Consider the following 22,589-nt stretch of genomic DNA (forward strand, 5'->3'; position numbering starts at 1 on the left):
TTATTTCATTAGCAATTGTAATTAATTTCAACGATAAATCCTTTAATCCGACAAAAAGTAAGTCATGACAACATATATTGAGTCATAGGCGTGCTCCATAACAGTACTTTGTCTTATTATTTATAAATCACATGGGATAATAGATAATAATTTAATAAACATTTATTTTCTATAAATATGGCATAAATATCTAATAAGATGCAATCATGTACCAAAAGTTTAGTCACCATTATATTATTAATAGCAATATCAGTATTAAAAATATTTTCTAAAAAATTATAAAAAAACCTTGGAAAATTATAAAAAAGTGGTAAACTAAAATATTTTAAAATTTATGAAAATTTAAGAAATTCAAAACATTCAAAAAATTTCAAAATCTTAATAAAAAAATCCAAAATAAATTAAAAAATCTAAAAATTTCAAAATATTGAAATTTTTAATAAAATTAAAATTTCTTAAAAAATTAAATAAAAAAAGATTCTCAAAAGCTTTAAAATTTTAAAATAAAAAAATCTAAATTTTTGAAAAAATCTAAAAATTTGAAAGAGTTGTAAAAAATTTTTAAAAATTCTGAAAAATTTTCATTTTTTGAATCTTATAATTTTATTTATATATATATATATATTTGAAGTTTCGGAAAAAATTTTGAAATTTTGTAGATTTTACTAAAATTTTAAGTTTTTTACTTTTTATTTTGTAGAATTTTTTAAATTTTTTATAATTTTTTAGAATGTTCTAGATTTTTGAAAATTTTTTAGTTTTCAAAATTTTTTTAAAAATTTTCAGAATTTTTTTAAATTTTGGGTTTTTTCAAAAAATTTTATATTTTTTAATTTTTGATAATTTTTTTAAAAATTTTTATTTTTTATTTTTCAGTTTTTAAAAGTTTTGTGATTTTTTTTAATTTTAAGAAAAATTTATTTTTATTAAAATTTTCATTTTTTTTATTTTTTTTGGAATTTTATTAAAATTTTTTAGATTTTTTTATTTTTTTTTAAATTTTCATAATTTTTAAAAATATTTTAGGATTTTTTAAAATTTAAAACAAATTTAGATTTTTTTATTTTAATACTAACATGGTAATTGATGACAAAGCGTTGATTAGATTTTTTTGCTAGTATCAATATTTTATTGAATATTTATATTATGTCAATAAATTAACTAATAATATTAGTATGAAATATTAAAGTAGATGACGAAATAAAACTTAAAACACCCAATTAATAATTTTATTTTTTTAAGTTACAAATTGATAAAAAAAAATACAAGATCTTTTTTTATATTTAACCCTTATAAATTTTAAATTCTAAAATGAGAACTGAAGGTGCAGAACTTTTCCATGTGTGGCTATAAAGATGTTGGAATGACATAAAGATGTAGGGGAGTGTGAATGTACTTTATTGCAGAAATGCATCAGGTGAATATGACTACAGCTGTTAAGCTGTGAGTCCATCATGTACTGCTAATTGGCATTAATAAGTTGAATGGCTGAGGAAAAAAAAAGAATATAAACAGTTTAATCAAATTTGTTAATTAAGTTCCATGACAAAATGTCAATACAGCCTATTCTCAGCATCATCATTACTCACTTTTTCTTCCAACTTGACCCACATGTTAATCTTCGTTTCCATGCACCATAATGTCTTCAGTCAACCTAATCAATTCCCACAGCAAGAGACAGATACTAATATTGTAGGTCTTCTCTCAACTAATTGAGTTTCTTTTGTCTTCTTTGCATTTTCCTATCTACTTCCTTTCTTTATATAAGAAGCATTATCAAATTACACCATAGATTTCAGAGATAATATATGAGAATATATACTCTATTTCTCTGGTTGTTTTGACCATTTCCTAGACAGAAAATTGATTAAAATTTAAGCAGGTTTCTTTCTTTTCTTTGAAGAAGATCGAGAAGATGGTTTTTATTGGCTTCAGATTCAATCCCACCGATGAAGAGCTTATCGAAATCCTGAACCAGAAAGTATCTGGGAAGACTGCCATGGCGCCTTTGGATTTCATTGTTGAAAGAAATATTTATGAATTCGAGCCCCAAGATCTTCAATGTCTGACATTTTTGCTTCTTCTTCTTCTTGTGTGTTCTTTATCATAGATTAATTTCTGTTCTATATATGTTTCCTTAGTTTGCATGTCTGACATCACATTTTGGCATATGAAAGTGTAACATTAATACGTAAAGATATCAATTTGGGTGTCCTTAGCCTCCTAGGATCATGTCTGAGTGTGCAAACGAACAGAATCCCGTGTTTCATGGACCATGCATTGATCAGATCAGACCAACAATCATATAGTTCCCATCCCATGTTTTATCCGTCATCCTAATCCCTACTTACTGACTGTCTGTCTCCCTTGCAATGGCTTCCCAAATCCAAAAATATTCAACTTTCATTTCTAAGTGGCTTTCCTACCAATTAGTTCTATAAGAAAACATTTTTTTTTTTGCTAAATGTACTATACAAAAACCGATCAGGATCAGATGAAAGTTTTCTGATGATTATCAGCACATTTGAGAGCCGATTGGAGTGCTGCTTCCACCGCAATGCAGCAAAGGATCTTGTGATCATATTGAAGCAATTAGGATTACAGCGATCACTTTATCACCAGTCATACCTAGTTTATGTAGGAGGATATGTGCACAACTTGGCTACACATAGGACCTGTTTTGATAATTTAAACTGGAGTGAAACGAAATGCGGTGAACTAAAGGGGGGTCAGGTAATGGCTCAACCTAAACCAGTCTTCGCAAGAGTCGAACAGATAGAGACAGAAATTGGGGGTGAAGCAGAGAAAAAAGTTGTGTAAAAACAAATAAAAATGCGTCCAGTTCAAGAGGTGGTAGAAGCCTAGAGTTCCAATTTCACAAGAAAGTGCGTTTTATGAGTGAACCCTAGATGAAACCCAAATTGATTACACATCCGAGAATATATTTAGCTAAGCATATTCCAATCTCTCTTTCTCTGAAATATACAAAAAAAAGAAAATTACATCTCAATTCTTAAACTCATATATAGTGAAATTTATAGAGTATATGCTTTGTGCAGGGATTCAAAGTGTGGCCTTTAACAAGAACGAAAAGTATTACTATTGTAGGAGGGAGAGCGATTCAAGAGAAGTACCGGGTCGAGGATGGTGGAAGGCAACAAGTCATGTCAAGACAATTTCTGATAATGGACAAGCGGTGGGTTACAAAAGACCCCTAACATTTCACAAGTTTAGGGATAACCAAAGAAAGCGCAAAGATGCAATCAAAACTGACTGGATTATGCATGAATATGGGCTTCAATCCATTGCAACGGTTAGCTTTAGCTATTCATTCTTTGCTTTTTCTTCATAACGTTTTAAGCAAAACGCATATTTTCATTCGGATACCTTTGCCTGGTTCATGAAATGCACTGAATTTAACAGTGAGCTGTTTGTTCACGAGAGTTGGTTTTTCTATTATGTTGAGCCCTAATTTTAACCCCAAAAGAAAAAAAAATGCAAAATTATTTTGAATTTGCAAGCTATAGATTTCTTGAGACATCATTTCTTCTTTTTTTTTTCTGCAGCCACTATACATTTATTTACAGATTGATATATTTTTTACATCTATACTTTTTTGCAAAAAAATGTTGCAGTTTGATGATGCATGAAAAGGTTATAAGTATTGGATTTGAATCTCAAATCTATTGAATGTCATCTATTAATAATGTATTACATGAATCAACTTAATTAAGTTTCGGATTCTATCACATTTATGTTAATTACTCTGAGCTCTTGTACTCATAAATAGGTTAATTATCTACCAAACCATTTCAAAATTAACAATACTTGTTTCTGAGCCTAAAGAGCCCGCTGTTTTTTTCTTTTCACTATCAACTCTAACCTCCTACGTTAAAACCTTGACAATATAAGGAGAGGGAGGCCGCCTAGTTCCTGAATGGCTGCATCTATATATATTGCATAAGTGAATAGCTACAAGTGAGATAGTGATGAACAAAATATTTTAAAAATTTTTATGGCTATGTGCAGCTCTTAATGATTTTTCGCAATATAGTTAATTATTAAAACATTGCTAATTTATCTTAGACTTATTGTTCAACATTGTCCTCAATTTGATACAAACTATAGGTTGTTGATTAATCAAATGTTAGGAACAATTAATTTTTCCATTTTTCAGTACTTGGATTATGAGTTATATCTCTTTAGTTTTTTTTTTTTTTCTCTAGTTTTTTTATTAAAGTAAATTAAAAAGATTTGAATATAGTATTACAAATATAGTTAATTACAATGTAAAAGAATTTCATTATTGAAGTTGTTTTATTTGATAGGAATGATAAGGATGGAAAAGTGTATGAATTAATCATTAAGCGACAAGATCTAATAATTTCGTTTTCATTTTTACCAAACAAAACTTTAATTAGCACAGAAATAACAAGAAAAGATATGGTATTGCTGTTGGGAATATTGACTCAAATCCCATAAGAGATTTGTTAGAGATTTGTTTAGGATTTATCAGATATTGCTTGATGGACAAGAAGACTTGCAAAAAAAGAATTCCAAGAGAAAGAGAATTCTTAATAAGTAAGTTTGATTTGCAAGAGAAGAATTCTAAGAGGAGGGAGATTCTTAATGGGCAAGTTTGTATGGTTATAAATAGGTGAAGTCTCTACAGGGTTAGGTATAAGAAAAAAATGTAAGAGAGTTGTAGGGTTTTGTGGGATAGACACCCTATAGGAGTATTGGGACTCTACGTCTTATGAGTGTGTATGTTTGTTTGTGAGTGGACTAGAGGAGACTGAGAGGGTCCACATAGGTATGATGTATGGGAGCATATGGGTATGTATTTGGTTATGTTGAAAGAGTGCACAAGGGTTTGGGTTTGTGTTTGTTTGGGTTGAAAATACTCTATAGGACTATAGGAGATTGAGAGTGTCTTATGAATATTGATTGTTGAGTGAGATTGATGATTTGATATTGGAAGCTTTTAACTCAACAAATCGTATCAGAGCTGTGGTGTTCCCCAACAATTGCATACTGTATAATCATATAGTTTTTTTTTTTTTTTTGTTCTTGTTTATGTAGGAGTGGAGACTCTGTAAGATTATGTACAAAGGAAAAGAAAAGCTTGAAGAAGACATGGAAAACATCATAAACGACAATCCAATGAGTTCAAAAGCTGAAGTTAGCAGTAGTTCCGTAAATCCCATGCAGTTAGAGTACTTTGCTTTTGAGGAGCAGCCGCCATTTCTACCACCATTACCTGAAAACAATTATTATGAAAATTATTTTTGGTCATCCTCTTCATTTGATGATCAGCAGCAGCAGCTGGAATTCGCGCAGTCATCCTCTTTATTTGATCCAAGTTCTTCGATGCCAATTCTCACACCAAGCTATGATCACTTTGCCCAACAAGACAACCAGCAACCATTTGCAGACCTGTGGTCCTAGGAGAATTGGAATTGTGACCCCTTTGCTCCTGCAAGCATGCTGTTTAACCACAAATAAAATGGTTTAATGTTTCCTTTCCCTTATATAATGTAGTAAGGCTCCACTTGAGAGCCTGATGAAATGCTCTCACCGCATCCGAGAGTGCATTTTATGATTGTATCCAAAAAAACATTCCACTGAACTCTTAAATGGAACCTAAATTAATATAATTTGAAGAGTCTAGTATTATGCATTTAACTAATTTGGGATCCCATACTATGCATGGTTTCAATTTTTTTTCTCATTCTCTAGTTGCATGCATATAACTATCCTACATATATGTGTAATAACACAACTAAAAAACAGCTATTCAAATGCAAATTAAAAAGATACATGTAATTTATGAACAGATTATTGCATTGCAACAGTTATGATTTTATCAATTAACATATTGTGTACAAATTTTAGAAAGATATTTCCCTTGGGAATTCAAACTTAAAAAATAAAAATAAAAACAAATTAAGGCATAATACGTGGGGACAATTCTTGGCTATGTTTGTCACTGCAAGAAATTTCATTTTAAGCAATAAAATTTGTTTAAAGTAATTTGCATAAATGTTGCAAAAAAATATGTTTTTGCAACATAAATAGTATTATATTGCAATAGACTAGTACAAGTAACATTTTTCAGCAAAAAAAAAAAAAAAAACAAAATCAATGTTGTTTTTCATAAAATTACTAATTGCAGCACCTTGAAATAATTTGCACAGCATGGTTTTTGCAACATAAAAGTCTTATGCTAGTGTCGTAAATTATTTTTTGCAATAAAAGTGTATACAAAAATTGATTGAAAATATTTTTTAACATAATTAATTATTATTAATTACATCATAGCATAATATATATTTTTTTTGTTTCTCAATATCACGTTTCTTGTAGTTTGCCCCAATTAAGTCAGTTGTATATTCATCTTTGGATTATCACATTGTGTTAGTAATTTGACTACCTGCATTCTAATTGGACATAAGTATTGGATATACTTAATTAATATTCTAATTGGAAATACCTTGGTGATTTTCTATTAATATGTGGAGAATGTTTTAGACTTTTAAACGTCTTTGGAATTTTGGGAGCAACGTAATCTTATGAGAAAATTGTATTTCTTCTCAAAGCGTGTTGAATCCATCCCATACTATTATTATTATATTATTGTTCTTAAAGGCCCACAAGCCTTTGGTTTCTGTCAGTCAAGAAATAAAGCTTTACTTTATATATAAGAGGTGCGGGAAAGCTGTCAGTTTGACAAGAGACCAAAAACAGGTTGATTTGTAGTTTGATTGGGTTAAAATTTTATAAGAGCGTTCATAAGTCACTATTTTGCATTTTTAACTGTAGAGATTAGGTTTGGTGTTTTTTAAGAATAGATTTAGATTATATTTATTTAGTAATTTATTTTGTCAGATTTTTTAAAATTTTTTTCTAATTATTGCATAATTTTAATTTTAATTAAAAAAAATTATATAACCATTATTTGTCAGTAAATTTTTTTTTTGTAACTCATAATTTTTTTTAAAAAAAAATTTTTGTATAAATTTTAATATATTTTATTTTTTTTACGTTATTAATTAATATCGGTTTATGAGTTTATTATTTTTATATTATAATTTATTACGATATATTATTTTTGTATTGTTGTATTTGTCGCTTTAAACTCAATAAGTAAAATTAGAATTATAGTTATTTTGAGATGTTAGTACTGTAACAATTCAAGATAGAGCTATTACAATAATTAGTAAATTTTATTTGAGATTATAAAAAATGATATAATTTTTATGATAAAATTAATATAAAATTATTCAATTTAAAAAAGAATGATGAAAAATTATTTATATTATAAAAATTTATATGAATTGATATTGAATGATTTGATTAAATCAATAAATACAAAAAATAAAAACAAAAAGAAAATAAATGGTAATATGCTGACTACAATTAAAAAATGAATTAATATCAAAGTACTTCATCATATAGCATATAAGACAACTGCTTATATCGTTTAGGAAAAAATTAAAAACATTGTAGAGAGGAATTTGCATTTGAAGAAATGGAATGGAGAAATGTGTGCCAAACAACATATAATATAATTTTTTTTTTCTTAATTTTTACTATTTTAATTTGATTTGTGTTGGATCCCATCAGATCGGGCTTGATTGGAAACCAGTGATTATGGTTTGCTGATGTAGTTTGTCTTTTCTTGAAGTTTCTAAAGTCTTCTGATTTCGCAAGATTTTTTTTATTTACGGTGAAAAAAAAAGCTTACAATGCATCAATTATCATAAAAAATAATAAAATATAAAAACAAGATTAAAATTTTCATTACTTATATTTAGATTTTAAAAAAAATTCTAAAAATACTCACGAATTAAACTGAATACACTTGACATCTAAAAAATATAAATATAAAAAAAAAAAGCTTTTATCCGTTTATTTATTTTATATTTATTATTAAAATACTAAAAAATTTATATTAATATATTAATTTTTAATACAATTTATAATTAAATTTAAATGAACCATACTTAAGACAACAATGCCAACACTTAAGTTGAAACCTTAATTGACCATGTGATAGACAGTGTATTCTTAATTATAATTTTTATTTTTATTTGATTTGATTTTTTTTTATTTTTTTTATTTTGTAGGAAAATAAAAAAATTAAAATTAAGGAATTAAGATTAAACATTAAAGGATTATTAGACCAAAATTTAGAATAACATGCAACCAATCTTTTGTCTAACTTTCAAAATATGTCTCTAGTAGAGTCACTAAGCTATCGCGACATTCCAAGATCGGGGGATAATGATTCAAGTGCCGAACAAATAGGGAATTTGGAAAGCGGGGGGCTTAAAAAAATATTTTCGATAAAAATCAAAAGAAAGAGTTGTCACCATTTTTTTAACTATGTGATTGGTCAACCAAAAATATTTTTTCCTTTTAATAAAATATTTAAATAATTTCAAAAGTTTTACAAAAAAAAAAAATTAAGGTCTACGAAATCAAATTTAAGGTTCGAGAGTCAATTATACATAGAGAATGATTAACACCCTCACAGTGCTTAATGAATATAGTACCAATTAACTGCATCTTATCCTTAAACTTTGGTTAAAAATAATCCTATTTTAGTGTTTAAAAATTAATTCTTTTTTTAATTCATAAAAAAAACCTTGAATTTTTTCTTTTTCAAAATAAACTAAAATTTGAAAACTAAGCATTTTATTTTTAGATCAAAATGAAAAAAACTTAAGTACCATGACACATTTTTCACTCTCCTATATTTAGGTAGAGTTTCAAAATTATCCTTAACTTGAAAGTTTTCAAATTATTTCACAAAATTGAGATAATACCTCGCATAAATAATAATCACCGAGAGTCACCCTATATTTAGCCCAGATCTCAATGACTATATTTACTCAAAATATTATTTTATTTAAGAACATTTTACTTTGAAAACCCATTTTTTAAAACAAATGCATGACATGCAACATAATATATAATGAATGCATGATATGAATAACATGGTATGAATGTAGGACAATTTAAGGATGCATACAACAAAGTAAAATGAAATGCAAATGTATGAATGGGGGGCAAAGGTTAGTTTTTGGGTTTGGGGGTTGATTTGGGTCTTTAGGGTTTGAAGGTTGGTTTAAGGTTTAAGTTAAGGTTTAAGGTTTAAAGCTTAGGGTTCATGGTTTAAGGTTTAAAATTTAGTGTTTAAGATTTAGGGTTTATGATTTATGATTTAGGGTTTTAAAGCTTTAAGTTTCAAATTTGGAGTTTTATGGGGAAATGCATGTGACCAAAACAAACTACAACAATGCCATTGGTAAAAATGTAAATATTTGATGCATGTGACATGTGCATGACAAAAGAACAAACTAATTACAAATCTAGACATTTACAAAACTAAATTACAAACAAGATGTACATGTGAAAATATGAGGAAAATAAATCAAACACTAAAATTTTTCGAACTTTGAAAAACATGTTCCACTATTTTTCTTTTTTAAAAATCAACCAAACAAACATCTAAAATCACCAAATAAATTATTAAACTAACATTTTATCTATTGAAAATTGGATCAAACACATTGAAATCTTGAAAAACATAGCAAAAACATAATCAAACACATGGAATCAAGCAACATTTGGCCACAAAATGAAGAACAAGTTTTGGCCAAGCATGGAACTACCTTGGCCGAATGTCCCATGGCACTTACACAATCACATTTTCATTCCATTTCACTCAAGAATGCATTGAACATTACAATATTCATCATTTGAAGGAATTTTAATCAAAAGAAGAATTCTATCAAACATATAGCAAACTAAAATAACAAGGAATCTATGAAGAACTATAACATGAACCAAACACCAACATATATCACTAACTAATCAAAATTCATGAAAAACATATGTAGACTCATCATTTATTTATCATAGATAACATTTGAAAGCAAATAAATCAACAAGAAGACCAAAATGAGGTTTGGCCATGGTGAAATGGAGGTTGGTCGAATCTCTAAATGGAGTTAATGGTGGTATTGAATTTTTTTGTTGCTTGATTCTCTAAATTCAATCCAAACTATGAGCTAATTGAATGAAATTTGATTCAAGCCTTGATAAAAAAATAAAAAAGATGATGAACTACAAATTCCTCATAAGAAAAATAGAAAAATGAATGAAAAACCAATGTAAAATTGTTATGAAAATGAGATAAAGATGTAATGGAATGCAAGAAAAGAAAATGAAGATTATACCTTTTCTGAGCTTTCTCCAACTTTTGTTTCTCTCTTTTTTCCTTTTCTTTTTAATTTTTTTCTTTCTTCTTCTCCCTTATTTTTTTCTGTGTTTCTAGCCCTTCTTCCCTTCTTGCCAAACCATCCATTCCCTTCTTGTTTTCTTTGTAATGAGCCATCTTTCTCCATTGGATCTAGCTATTCAAGATCATACTATGGTTGAGAAACCCACTACCAAAGATTGGATTTTTTATGCTATTGGAACCAAGTAAAAAGATTATTTTACCTTGTATTAAAAAGTTTTTTGTTTCTAAGCTATTTTCTTGGACAACAATGCTCCCTTCTTTATTTTCATGATTTTAAAGCACCAACAATCATGAAATAATATGGAATTAAGATCTAAAACTTTTTGTGAAAATTTGACCACTAAAAGGTCAAATTACGAAATTACCTTTTAGGGGTATTTTAGTAATTTCATACCTTTCAAGGTGTTGCCAAGGTTTTTAATGCACCAAAACTCATCAAATAATTTAAAAGCATGATCTAAAATGCTTTACAAAAAATTGACCTCAAAAAAATCATATTACAAAAATACTTTTAAAGGGTATTTTAATGATTTTATATTTTTTGAGGTAAGATCAAGGTTTTCAATATTTTAAAAATATCAAATAATATTAAATCATGATCTAAAGCTTTATGCAAAATTCTTACCTAGGGAAGGTCAATTTATAAAAATACTCCTAAGTGTATTTTAGTAATTTTACACTTTTCAAGATACGATCTAAGTTTTTAATACATAAAAAATCGTTAAATATTATAAAATCATTACCTAAAAGTTTTCACGAAAATCTAACTTTGAAAATATCAAATTACGAAAATATCTTTAAGGGTGTTTAAGTAATTTTATACTTCTCAAAATACAATCAAAGTTTTCAATGCTTTAAAAAAAATCAGAGATTCAATATAAAATAACATTGGTTCCAATTTGGTTGTGAATTTTGAAAGTTGACTCATGTTCTATTTGTTTTGATCGATTTTAACCAATTTTGACTTTATTTGATAGGATTTGACCAAGTTTGACCTTAAGACATTTAGGTCAAATTGATCATAATTTTAAGCATAAAAACTTGTCAAAATTACAAAAATGTTGAATTTGGATTGGGTCGGATTTTAAGTGCTTCATAAATGATCAAATTTTGTTCGGATAAAATTAGGTGTCTACATTAATTGGTATATGTTATTATTATAATTCATGTTTATGTTACAACTTATGAGGATTACTATTACAATTTATGTTATTGTTGGTTAATATTCATAATATTATAGTCACATTTTATAATTCTAGTCGTTTCAAACACATGATAATAGTTGAGAATATTAGACATTGCCCATTACAATGTTAGTGTTGTTTTATCACTTCATACATTTAATATGACCTTCAAAAATGATGATAATGCTTTTAATTTTATGAATTGTAATTGTATAAAACAATTAAATTGTAATATACTTACAATTACTCTAAAACAATTAAATTGTTATACCATTTCCATAATGCCATACATGCAATTAGATATATAGATTCCTATAATTAAATTGCTACACATAATACAACTTTTCTACCATGATAAAATAATCAGATATATATTATGGCTTTTTCATTTAGAAATAATAATAGACTTTTTCAAAATTTTTTACTGTTATGTGCAAAAATGGTTACATGCTCTAATTGTTTTTCACTTATTAAACAATGGCAACATGTTGTAAATTTGAATTATGTAATATAATAAAATGAAGGCCATTTTAGTCTTTATCATACGGCATAGCTATTTATTTTGGACTTTTAATAGACAAAGACAATGATCGTCATAGCTATTTGATTAAAGTTTACTCTTCTTATTTTACTTTATAGATGTGTAGTATGTCATTTTCTTTTTTCATATTCTTATTCACCTTACTCTTTAAATCAAATATTTTCATTGTTATTCTTTACAATTTAATTTTATATTTCATATGTTATCAACGCCTCTTTCTATAGCGCATAAATCCTTTACATGTACGTATGTTTTACTCGTTTATTTTACACAAACCATATATTTGTATAAATATCAATTGATTTTTTAGGAAAGTCCAAGATTGATGAACCCAAGAGGAATTACTGCAATTTATAGTTTTACAAGTGAAGAAGATAAGTATTTCATTCATTGATAATATGATTGATTTATTTTTGTTATTTGTATTTTGTATTTCCAATATTTAAATTGATAAATATTTTTTATTTTGTATCATATATTTGGATTTAATTTAAAGCATAAATTTGCAATTTGATTTTACTTTATGAATTCTTATATACTTTTTTAAAGAATTTTTTCTATAAATTCAAAATTTATCATGTTAAAAAAAAAATTGAAATGGCAACTAAAATTCGCGTCTTGTTATCATAATTCCCTCTAAACCAATTATGATGTTGCTTTATAACCACCTTGAATCCCATTATAAAATTAGCTCAATCCATATATTGATTATAAACCGAGCAAGAAAAACGCCATAAGGTAATTGTGTTCTTCTTTTCTAGAAACAAAGCTTGGGTTTTCATTTTTAACTAATCATCTTAATATTGTTAAGGTATGTTTCTCATACAATTGATGGCATTTTTTTTATTTATGTGGAAATCAATGATTATATTTTGTTAACTACATGTAATGTTAAAATGGGAAATTAGGCATAAGTATGAGTGTACTGCATTAGTTTTTCATTTTATATTATTAAGTCATAGTTATTTGATGTAAGTAATATGTACTTGAGTGTTTTGAAATAACAGTATACATGCTGAAGGTAAAAAAAAATTATCTTTGCAAAGTAATGTTTCAGCAAATACTATTAAAAAAAGTTTGGCAAGGAGACTCATAGATGATGAGGAAATGCAACCCCTTGAAAACACTAACTTTAAATGAAAAAATCAAGAAGATGTAGGTTTTATAGGTTAGATCTATTTATTCTAATTAAATGCACTACATATAATGTTTGAATGTTTATAAAAAAATTATTCAAATATTTTGTTTTTTGTGATACAATTAAATAGAATGCTCATGGCAAATATAAAGGCTAAAAATTACTAATGAAGACTCGAGGTGGCAAATCTTAATTGGATATTGATATGCCCATTGATATAAAACGTGATATTGAGGATAATGCTTGTGATTTAGTAAACTTTTGTGGTTATGTTGTGAGAACAATAGCTCCAATCAATGGTAAAAATTGGAAATTGGCATTTGAACAAGTCGACAACAAGATGCTGAGCCAAATACAAGTAAGAATTCAAAGTGAAATTGGTGCAATTTTTGTATTTTATAACTATTTTTTATCTCATTTTATTGTTTATTTGTAGGATAAATTTAAGTATCCTGATAATGAAGATAGGTTCAAAGCCAGTAACCACGCAACAATTGTCCAAGCGATGGAAGAATAGGTTGCACAAATATTATCAAAAGTATGCAGATGATTGTGAACAATTGAAGCATTTACTTACAGACCTTAAATTGAACAATAGAAGTATTACATTGAATACTTTGGGTCAAATAAGTTTAAGATACTTTACACATTGCATATTTTTTATTAAATGACTATATAGAAACTGTTTAAATAGTTTTTCAATGTACTAAAGAGGATTAAAGCAAAAAAACGAAAGCAAAGACACACTATTGGAAATTTAGTTTCACAAAATGTTAATATAAAATGGTAAATATATCATTTTATAATTTCATCAATTTTATATTATCTTTAATTAGTTATTTATGCCTTATAAACAAATATTGTATTTGTTGCAATTATAATAGGTAGATTGTAATATTGAAGTGAAACCTATGACTGATGAAATTTGGTTCAAACAACATATTCAAAATAATAAAGAAGGTCAAATGGAATGGGTTGATGAACATTCAAAATAAATAGACGCATGTTATTTCAATATCCATATTTTGGTATTATGGTAATGTAATAATAATTATTATATAGTTCTAATATGAATGTTTATATAAATGGAGGAAATGCTAAGAAATTTGGTTCAAAAGAGTTTTCAAAGATTTTGTATTGTTTGTTAAAACAATTGCTAAACACAATCAGCCACATTTATTTCTGGCAAACTTCATTACATAAGAAAATTGCCCAAAACACAATGAAAAATTGCAGTCAACCGATTTTCCTAAGTTATGAAATGCATTATTTAAGACTTTAAAAATCATTTGTCTTATAAAAACCTTACTTGATAGCTTTATACCCTTAATTTATCCCTTAGCCAATAGCATCTATCAACTCATAGTTTTTTTTCAAGAGTCAATAAAAAACTAATTCATTCATACTTCACCTAAGTCAATCCTTATAGATTCTGGCCTTTTATTCTCCAACATATCATAATCTTCATTCATGAGGAAACAACCCATCGATCTCATTCAACTGTCTTTCCAACAATCAACCTTTTTTTTACAAGGTCTTTATTTTCTATTAGTTCTGATCGTAGTTTGATAATAAAGATAAATCAGCTTTGATATATGTTTTTTAATATCTATGATTTGTATTTTGTCTATACTTGTAATTTATTCTCTTATCTGTGTGCAGATCAATTTTTATAAGTTTTATGGATCATAATCACAAATCACGGTTACAAAATTGTCATCATCGACGATAAAATTTACACAATTTCAAAATCATATATTTTTAATCTCATTCTGGTTTATTGTTTTTTAAAACATTACCATTCATGGATTCATTTTAATCTTCACTGAAAAGCAAATACATTTATTTGACTCCCAACTTCAGCCAAATTATTGTGTGAACTTTAGTTTAACTCATAATTTATCGAAATAATATGTATTGGGTTTTTTATTTAAATTTTAACCCTAACAATATTAATTGTTACTTCATTTCATTAATGTAGGTTAAAAAATTAAAAGTTTTATCCAAAGTTCGAATTGGGTTTCAATGTAATTGGTTTGTTATTAGATGTATTAACAACTTTTCAATTTTTTGGATATGGTAAAGTCAAATTTTGTTCTTCAAGTTCAATCTCTAGGTTAGTTGTACTATGCAAATTATTTTCTTTTTTATTTATTTTCTTTTATTTCAATATTTCCTTTACTAAAGTCAATTCATTACAATTTCAAATTGTATATGATTTTTCAAGTCTACGCAATTAATATAAATGGTTTTCATAAGCCTATAAAGCAGTCAATTGATTTAACCTGTTGTCATACTCCAAACCCTAAGATTTAGAATGTAATAATGCCACATCTCATAAGATGAATCTTATAAGCATGCAAGGTAATATATATCAAACTAAATCAAAATCTTCAATAATCTCTAAAATAATACTTTACAAAATCTTAAATCTACAAAATTATACCATTTGTGAGTTGGTCGAATATACTAAAGTTCTTACTAACAAATTTTTTAGAATCAATAATAAAATACTTACTTCGAAAGCAATACCAAACTAAAGACAAATGCTAATCTTACTTATCCAAGTAGTTGTCAAGATTAAGTCTCCCAAGACACAAACATTGAAATCTAAAAAAGTAAAGAAAAATAAAAGCATGAGTACAATCATTAAGCAAGTAACTGACATCCCCTCAGTTGGATTAAGTATACCATAAAATATTTAGGCCAAAATATCAACTAAGTGGTTCGAAAACATTTTGGGTAATCATATATTCAAAAACATTTTCACAAATCATATTATCAAAATCAGATTTTTTAGATTACAAAATGAAATAAATATCAACAAATTATAAAGTTAATTAGTCTCTCATAACATACTATGACCACATTTAACCTCTGTAGTATTGGTTAGAATCAAAATTTCTACTTAGTGTAATGGGAAAAAAAACAAATAAAAACCAACTAGGTGATTGCACTAAATAGTTATAATTAATCCCTTAGTGCAATGAGACAGAACAAAGATTACAGTAACCCTTTTAGTGTAAAGAGACATAAGTATATCATCAATGGTATGGTGAACAAAACCCACTATTCTCAATCAGTGACATAGTTCAAAATTGATATTGATATCACAAAATACATGTCGACATGGCTAACAATCAATCCCCATTGGTAGGGTTAGAACATAGTCATATTAGGAAACAAAAACCAAAATATATTTTTAAATTACCCAATATATACAAATTCAATGTTTATATATTTTCTCAAAACATAATTCATACAAAGTAAAATTCCATTATCATTCCAAAACAATTTTTCATATTCCAAAAAATGATGAATATATAAATATATTATTACAAAATCATTTTAGGAAATCAAAACAACATTAAACCATATTCCAAACTTATAACAATGAAATCATATATACGTTTTGCATGCTTAACCCAATTTACAAAATAAAAGGATAAAACAATATATATTATATATTTCAATTCTAAATATATTGAGGCTTATTTTTCAGGACATTAAAACCAAAGGGATATTAAGTCACTTACTTGATGTACTAAACTGAAACTTAAACAGTGAATCACTCAATTCTTTTAATATCCTAATAATTTAAGAAACATTCAAAAATCAAAATTTTGACCCAAAAACATAAATTTAATAAGGCAAACTTTTCGTGGGTCATTCTAAGTGTGGACATCAAATTTGTCCAGTCACAGAAAAAATAATAATATTATTATTAAATACAATAATAAAAATTAAATAAAAATACAAAATACCAAAAAATCAAAATACAAAATACTAAAAAAAATACAAAATACCAAATAATAAAAAACAAAAGAATAGAAAAAAAAATCGAGGATGGCAGTGGTGCTTTCCCGACACCACTGTCGCTATACTTTACTACCCACCCCTCACCTTACCCTACCACCCATCTCGTTGCCTAACCCTACCACTGTCAAATGTTGCCAAAAACAAATAAAAGAGGCATGGGGCTTGTGCTTGCACCCTCATGCCTAGCCCTGTACCATTCCCTTAGGCATGGGGCACTGTCGAGCTCTATAAATAGAGCTCTTGGCTAATCAAAAAAGAAAGAGAAAGAACCTTACGAAAAAACATTCTGAAAAAAAAACACAAAAAAATAAAAGCTCAGTCCTCCCCACAAGGAGAAACCTAGCGCCGAGAGCCCTGCACAAAAAAGGAAAAAAAGTTAGTTTAAAAAAAATAAAAAAGTCAGAATACAAAAAAAATAATTTTACCAAAACTTTAAAAGCAAATCTAGGGAAGTGGAGACTCTTTTTGATGAAAAGAAGGTCAGATATGTGTTTAGAAAGTTGAAAAGAGTTTGTGGGTGTTTTTTAAAATTTTTCGACACTGGCGACAGCAGTCGGAGCTCACCGTCGGCAGGACACAGTGGTCGTCACGACAGACGGCCATCGGCCCCAGGTCAGCCTGAAAAAAAAAAAAGGAAACAGAAGTTTTTTTTTGGCAGAAAGAGGGAAATGAGAAGAGAATTTTTTTTCTTTACTTTTATAGAAAGTGCCAAAACAAAAACGATGTTGTTTCATTAAACACCCAAAATGACGTCGTTTTTAAACTCAAGGATCCGCGCGTCAACTCGTTGACCCGACTCGGGGTTCGTGCAACCGACCCATGACCCGACTTACCTTTAGACCCAGACCGATCCAACCAGATCGCACACAAATCGAGTCGAATCGATACCGAACTGTTGAACTAACCATACTGTGCCCAAATCGAGCTGAACTGCCAAATCGTATTGAAACCGCTGAGCTGATCGGATCCACATTGACCGGACCACTGATCGGTCCGATTTAGGTAAAAAAAATTTTGTTTTTAATTTTTAATTTATTATTTTATTAATATTTATGCATATTAAAATATTTATATTTGTTAGATTAAATGATGAAATATGTGGTTAAATTTTTTTTTATAATTTTGTTAATTTTTAAAATAAACTTTAAAAACAAAATAGTATAAAAATAAATTTAATAATAATACTAAACTAATAAAAAATGTAGGAAAAGGAAATTTTTATTCGACGATGAGATTCAAAGGTATTTCGAGTAGTGATGCCTACGAAATCTCTAGGTGAGAAGATTTTTTTAAAAATACTACTAGTGTATTAAAGTATTTATATAAAAAAATTTCAATACAATAAAAATTTTCTTTTTTTTTAAGTAATAAATTAAAAATATAAATAATAAAAATGAGAAGAAAAAAAATTTTATCCGATGATGGGATTCTAAAAGTATTTCGAGTATAGATGCTTTAAGAAATCCCTAGGTGAGAAGATTTTTTATAAAATATTACCAATGTATTAAAATATTTATAGAAAATCTTCAATATAATTAAATTCTTTTTTCTTCAAAATTTTAATTAAAAATAAATATTAATAAAATTTCTAACAAAAGAGAATAAAATGTGTGCGTCAACATGGTAATATTTTGTATTGCATGCATGACATTTTTTACGAAAAGTAAATTTGAACCTCCGAGAATGAGATTTTAAGGTATTCCGATAAGCGTTGCCTAAGAAATCTCTAGGTGAGAAAAAGTTCTTCTAATGTTACCAACGTAATGGAACATTTTAAGAATTATTTCAATAAAAAGTTTTTAATTTATTTTTCTCGAGAATAAAAATTTTTTTCTAATAAATAAAAAATCAAGGAAATTATTTTTTGAACACCAAAAATTGGACTTTTTTTATCAAAATCAAAGAATAACACGTTGTTAATTGATATCGTTTTTAACGGGCACTGTGGGGATGCTAATCCTTCCTCATGCATAACCGACTCTCGAACTCAGACTGTTTCACAGACCGTAAAATTATCTTTTTAGTAAATTTTAATTAATTTTAAAACTTTATTAAAACGATATATTTTAGTAGGTGATCAATCGCACCTAGCCAAAAAAAAAGATTGGTGGAGACTCTGTTATTTTTTATTTCATTTCTAAATTCATCGGGCGTACACAAAACTGTTACAACACTAAGCAATATGGTCATATGGCAACCATTTCGACAATTCGAAACTATTTGAAAATATTTTCTTTTAGCATATAAAATAAATTTTCTTTTAATATAACAAAATACCTAGAATTTAGTATAAATATGAAATTAGGAATTAAAACATAAAAATTAATAGCAATATAAATTTTTACAAATATTTAATTTTTAACATTTAATAGTGATCTTTTTCTTTTGTAAACCTAAATATAATTTTATAACCCTTTAACAATATTAAAAACATAAAATTAACATAATAAAAATATATTAAAATAAGTAAAAATTCATTAAAAAATAATATAATTAAAATTCAAGTAATTTATAACTAAATACATCAAATATTGGCTAAAAATAATTTTTAAAATAATTAAAAATGAGAATTCTTAAATTCTGAAAATTTTATATTATGTAATCATTTGGCACATTTTAAGCCACAAAAGCTCGAATATCTTACAATTCCTAATGACAAAGGGAAGCATCAATTTAAAGTAGAGATGTAATACTACAACCTAGAATTTTGTTTTGGCAAGAATGATTTCCAAAAGCCTAAGTTTCAAAGGCCAAAACTTGACAAATCACCTTAACAAACCAATTATCTCACTAGAAAGTTCACATTTTGAACTGTCAAAAGCACCTAAAGTTTGACCAAATCAACCACCGAAGTGAGGAGTTCCGACGGTTCAAAATTTAGGTATTTGTAATTGTTAAAAATCCAAAAATAAAAAATTTGAAACACTAAATTCTCTTAAATTACTTAACTAAATGAAGTGCCACATATACCATTAGAAAGGTATTAAAGAGACATTTCCATTGGTACCCACAAATTTGTCATATTGTCACTAGAAAGTCATCAGAATATTTTTGAAAATGAAAAGGTACAAAAATATCAGTTGGGATTTGTTGAAAATTGCATAAAACATAAAAATTCTAAGAGTTTTAAGCAAAATCTTACCTTAATCAATGATTTCTAAGACTGATTTGTGCTATCTCTTCCTCTCTTCTTCTCAAACATTTCTTGAAGTTTTTCCTTTTTTTTTTGTCAGAGAAACCTATCGATAAAAACTATCGATAAGCTTTTTTTTTTTTTAGACTAATGATACTTATGGGTTGGTCACTGATTAAGCTATCATAACTTGGGCTTGCATATTATATATTCCCCCACTTAAAAGAATTTGGTCCTCTAAATTCAAAATCCCTACCTCAAAGTTTGTTTACTTCAATTTAATGTCACATGACATCTTCTTTTTAAAAATCCATGATGTATCACCCTAATAGCTTCAATCAAGTATGCTCCTTATTGTTTTTCACGTAGCCAAATCAATATAAGCCCCAATGTGTATAAATATATCCATTATAGCCTAATAAACAAATATTCTAACTGTATAATCTCAATTATTGTTCCACGATGCAATCACAAAGCATAAGTCTCCTACAATTCTATATTTTCGAAACATACATAATGCACAACTTAAATCATAGCTAGGTAAAATTACCTTAATGTAATTTCGACTATTCAAATGATTTTTTACTAATAAAAGCAAACATAATAGTTATGCCACAATTTCATAGCTCTTCTAAAATCTCAAAATTTTAAATATCAAAATCTATAATCTATTCACTATTAACCCATAATCAGTCTCCAATTTAAAAGAATTCAATATTTGCTAAATTAGCAATAACCCAAAATCCATAACTTAAATCAAATCATGCTTCCACTGTGCACATTGATATTTCATTCAAATATAACCCAAAAACATCAAACTGACTTTATAGGATTTATTGCACCAACAATATCACTTGCCCATCACATCCCTTACAATAAAATTTCTAATTCATTCTCATAAACATGTCCATGTATATCCTTAAATCCTAGTAACAACATCACCAAATAGTTGCCTCAAAGACATCATATATATTGATTCTTTTTTTTTCTATCATAATTTTTTTTTAACCATTGTAAGACTATGATAAATGTCAAACCAATACAATTGATTATATTAAAAAATTCACCACAAAAATCTAATTATAAAACTTTAAGTTCATGATACAACTCCTTGTTCATGTATCATTACTTTTCAAATTTCAATGATCAAATTTTGCATAATCATTTCACTATTCAAGAAGCCTATAACCATCTAATGTCCTAAATTTTCCTTCAAGAAAGTATATTATTTATTAGCTTCAAGTCAATGTCAAAAATTCTATTTACCATAAGGAATCCTTTTTACCAAAATTCCAATCAATATATTTCAAGAGTATAATTCATATCAAAAGTACAATTATAAAACCACCCCAATATATTGCTTTGTATCGTAATTTTCTTAGATTCTTCAGAATTGCATCCATACTCAAAATTATTGAATAACAAAATCATCACTAAAATTGACTTTATCATTATAAAAATAATTCTTTGTACTTATAACATGTAGTCTTTATTCACAAAATACGTTATAGGCACATGATACGTGTAATCTCCATAAAATATTTTTCATCAATTCTCATATTGCCCTTTAATTTGAAATTATAATCACAACCTAATGACATTGACCATTTCAAATTCCAACCACTCTAAAGAAAAAATCGAAAGATCGACTTCAAATAATTCCACGAAACACCAAGTCACATAATCAAGCTTATAATTTATTCTTTTGACTGACAAAATATTTCTTATCAATCTAATCATTGTAAATCGTAACAAGGATCAAGACAATGATATAGATCATATCCTAAGTTTCTTGGCATATAAATTCAAACATAGTCCATTGAATTCCCAACATAACTCCAAATTCATATATAAATAGCTTTTGATTTCTATAAGCCAATTATCAAATAACAATCAAAATCTTCACCAAACTTATAGGCTTATAGCATCATAATGTTCCAAAATTTCCTTGCAGTCCAATATGTCCTCTATGCTTATTTTACAATGATTTAGTCTTAGCAATTTAATGATATTTAGCAACAATTTTGACCATTGCTGTATATACATTTTCTTGTAGTGTTTTTCAAGTAAAGGTGATTTTTGAGACCACACCTAAATATAAGGAAGATTCTTAACAATTGCATTTATAAAGAGTATTATATTAGTTTTGATTAATTACTATGAAAACCTTAAAATCCAAACCAAAACCTTAAATTATCCAAACCTTGAAACAAGTCAAATCCCAAAACCTTGAAAACCCATTTGAACACCTAAAACCATCTTAAAATTCAAAGGATTTGTATGAAAATCTCATATAAAATAATTAGTGCCTAAATGTCCCCTAAAGGATAGGATCTTTAAAGTAATAAAAACGGGATCTTAAATATAAATAGTTATACCTAAATTTTACATAAAGGTTAAGGAGTCTGAATGGTTTCTTTATATATAAGGACCTAATTTCAAATTTTCATTTCAACATAATG

At 27.0% G+C, this 22,589-nt stretch overlaps 1 protein-coding gene across 1 annotated transcript; it reads left to right on the forward strand.

Annotated features, from left to right (window-relative positions):
• Positions 1 to 1,912: 1,912 nt before the first annotated feature.
• On the forward strand, positions 1,913 to 5,912 carry LOC111279458 (NAC domain-containing protein JA2-like). Its single transcript, XM_022866432.2, has 3 exons — positions 1,913 to 2,063; positions 3,060 to 3,313; positions 5,083 to 5,912. Exons 1-3 carry the CDS (start codon positions 1,916 to 1,918, stop codon positions 5,446 to 5,448), a joined length of 768 nt encoding a protein of 255 aa, XP_022722167.2. The 5' UTR covers positions 1,913 to 1,915; the 3' UTR covers positions 5,449 to 5,912.
• The last annotated feature ends 16,677 nt before the right edge of the window (positions 5,913 to 22,589 follow it).

The sequence above is a fragment of the Durio zibethinus genome, chromosome 27 (genome assembly GCF_047325235.1).
Source record: "Durio zibethinus cultivar Kanyao isolate XHJ-2024 chromosome 27, ASM4732523v1, whole genome shotgun sequence".
Taxonomy (NCBI): domain Eukaryota; kingdom Viridiplantae; phylum Streptophyta; class Magnoliopsida; order Malvales; family Malvaceae; genus Durio; species Durio zibethinus.

Coding starts and splice junctions, on each gene's coding strand:
- LOC111279458 (XM_022866432.2), top strand. CDS start 1,916: ATGGTTTTTATTGGCTTCAGATTCAATCCCACCGATGAAGAGCTTATC. Junction 2,064..3,059: donor CGAGCCCCAAGATCTTCAAT/GTCTGACATTTT, acceptor TGCTTTGTGCAG/GGATTCAAAGTGTGGCCTTT. Junction 3,314..5,082: donor GGCTTCAATCCATTGCAACG/GTTAGCTTTAGC, acceptor TTGTTTATGTAG/GAGTGGAGACTCTGTAAGAT.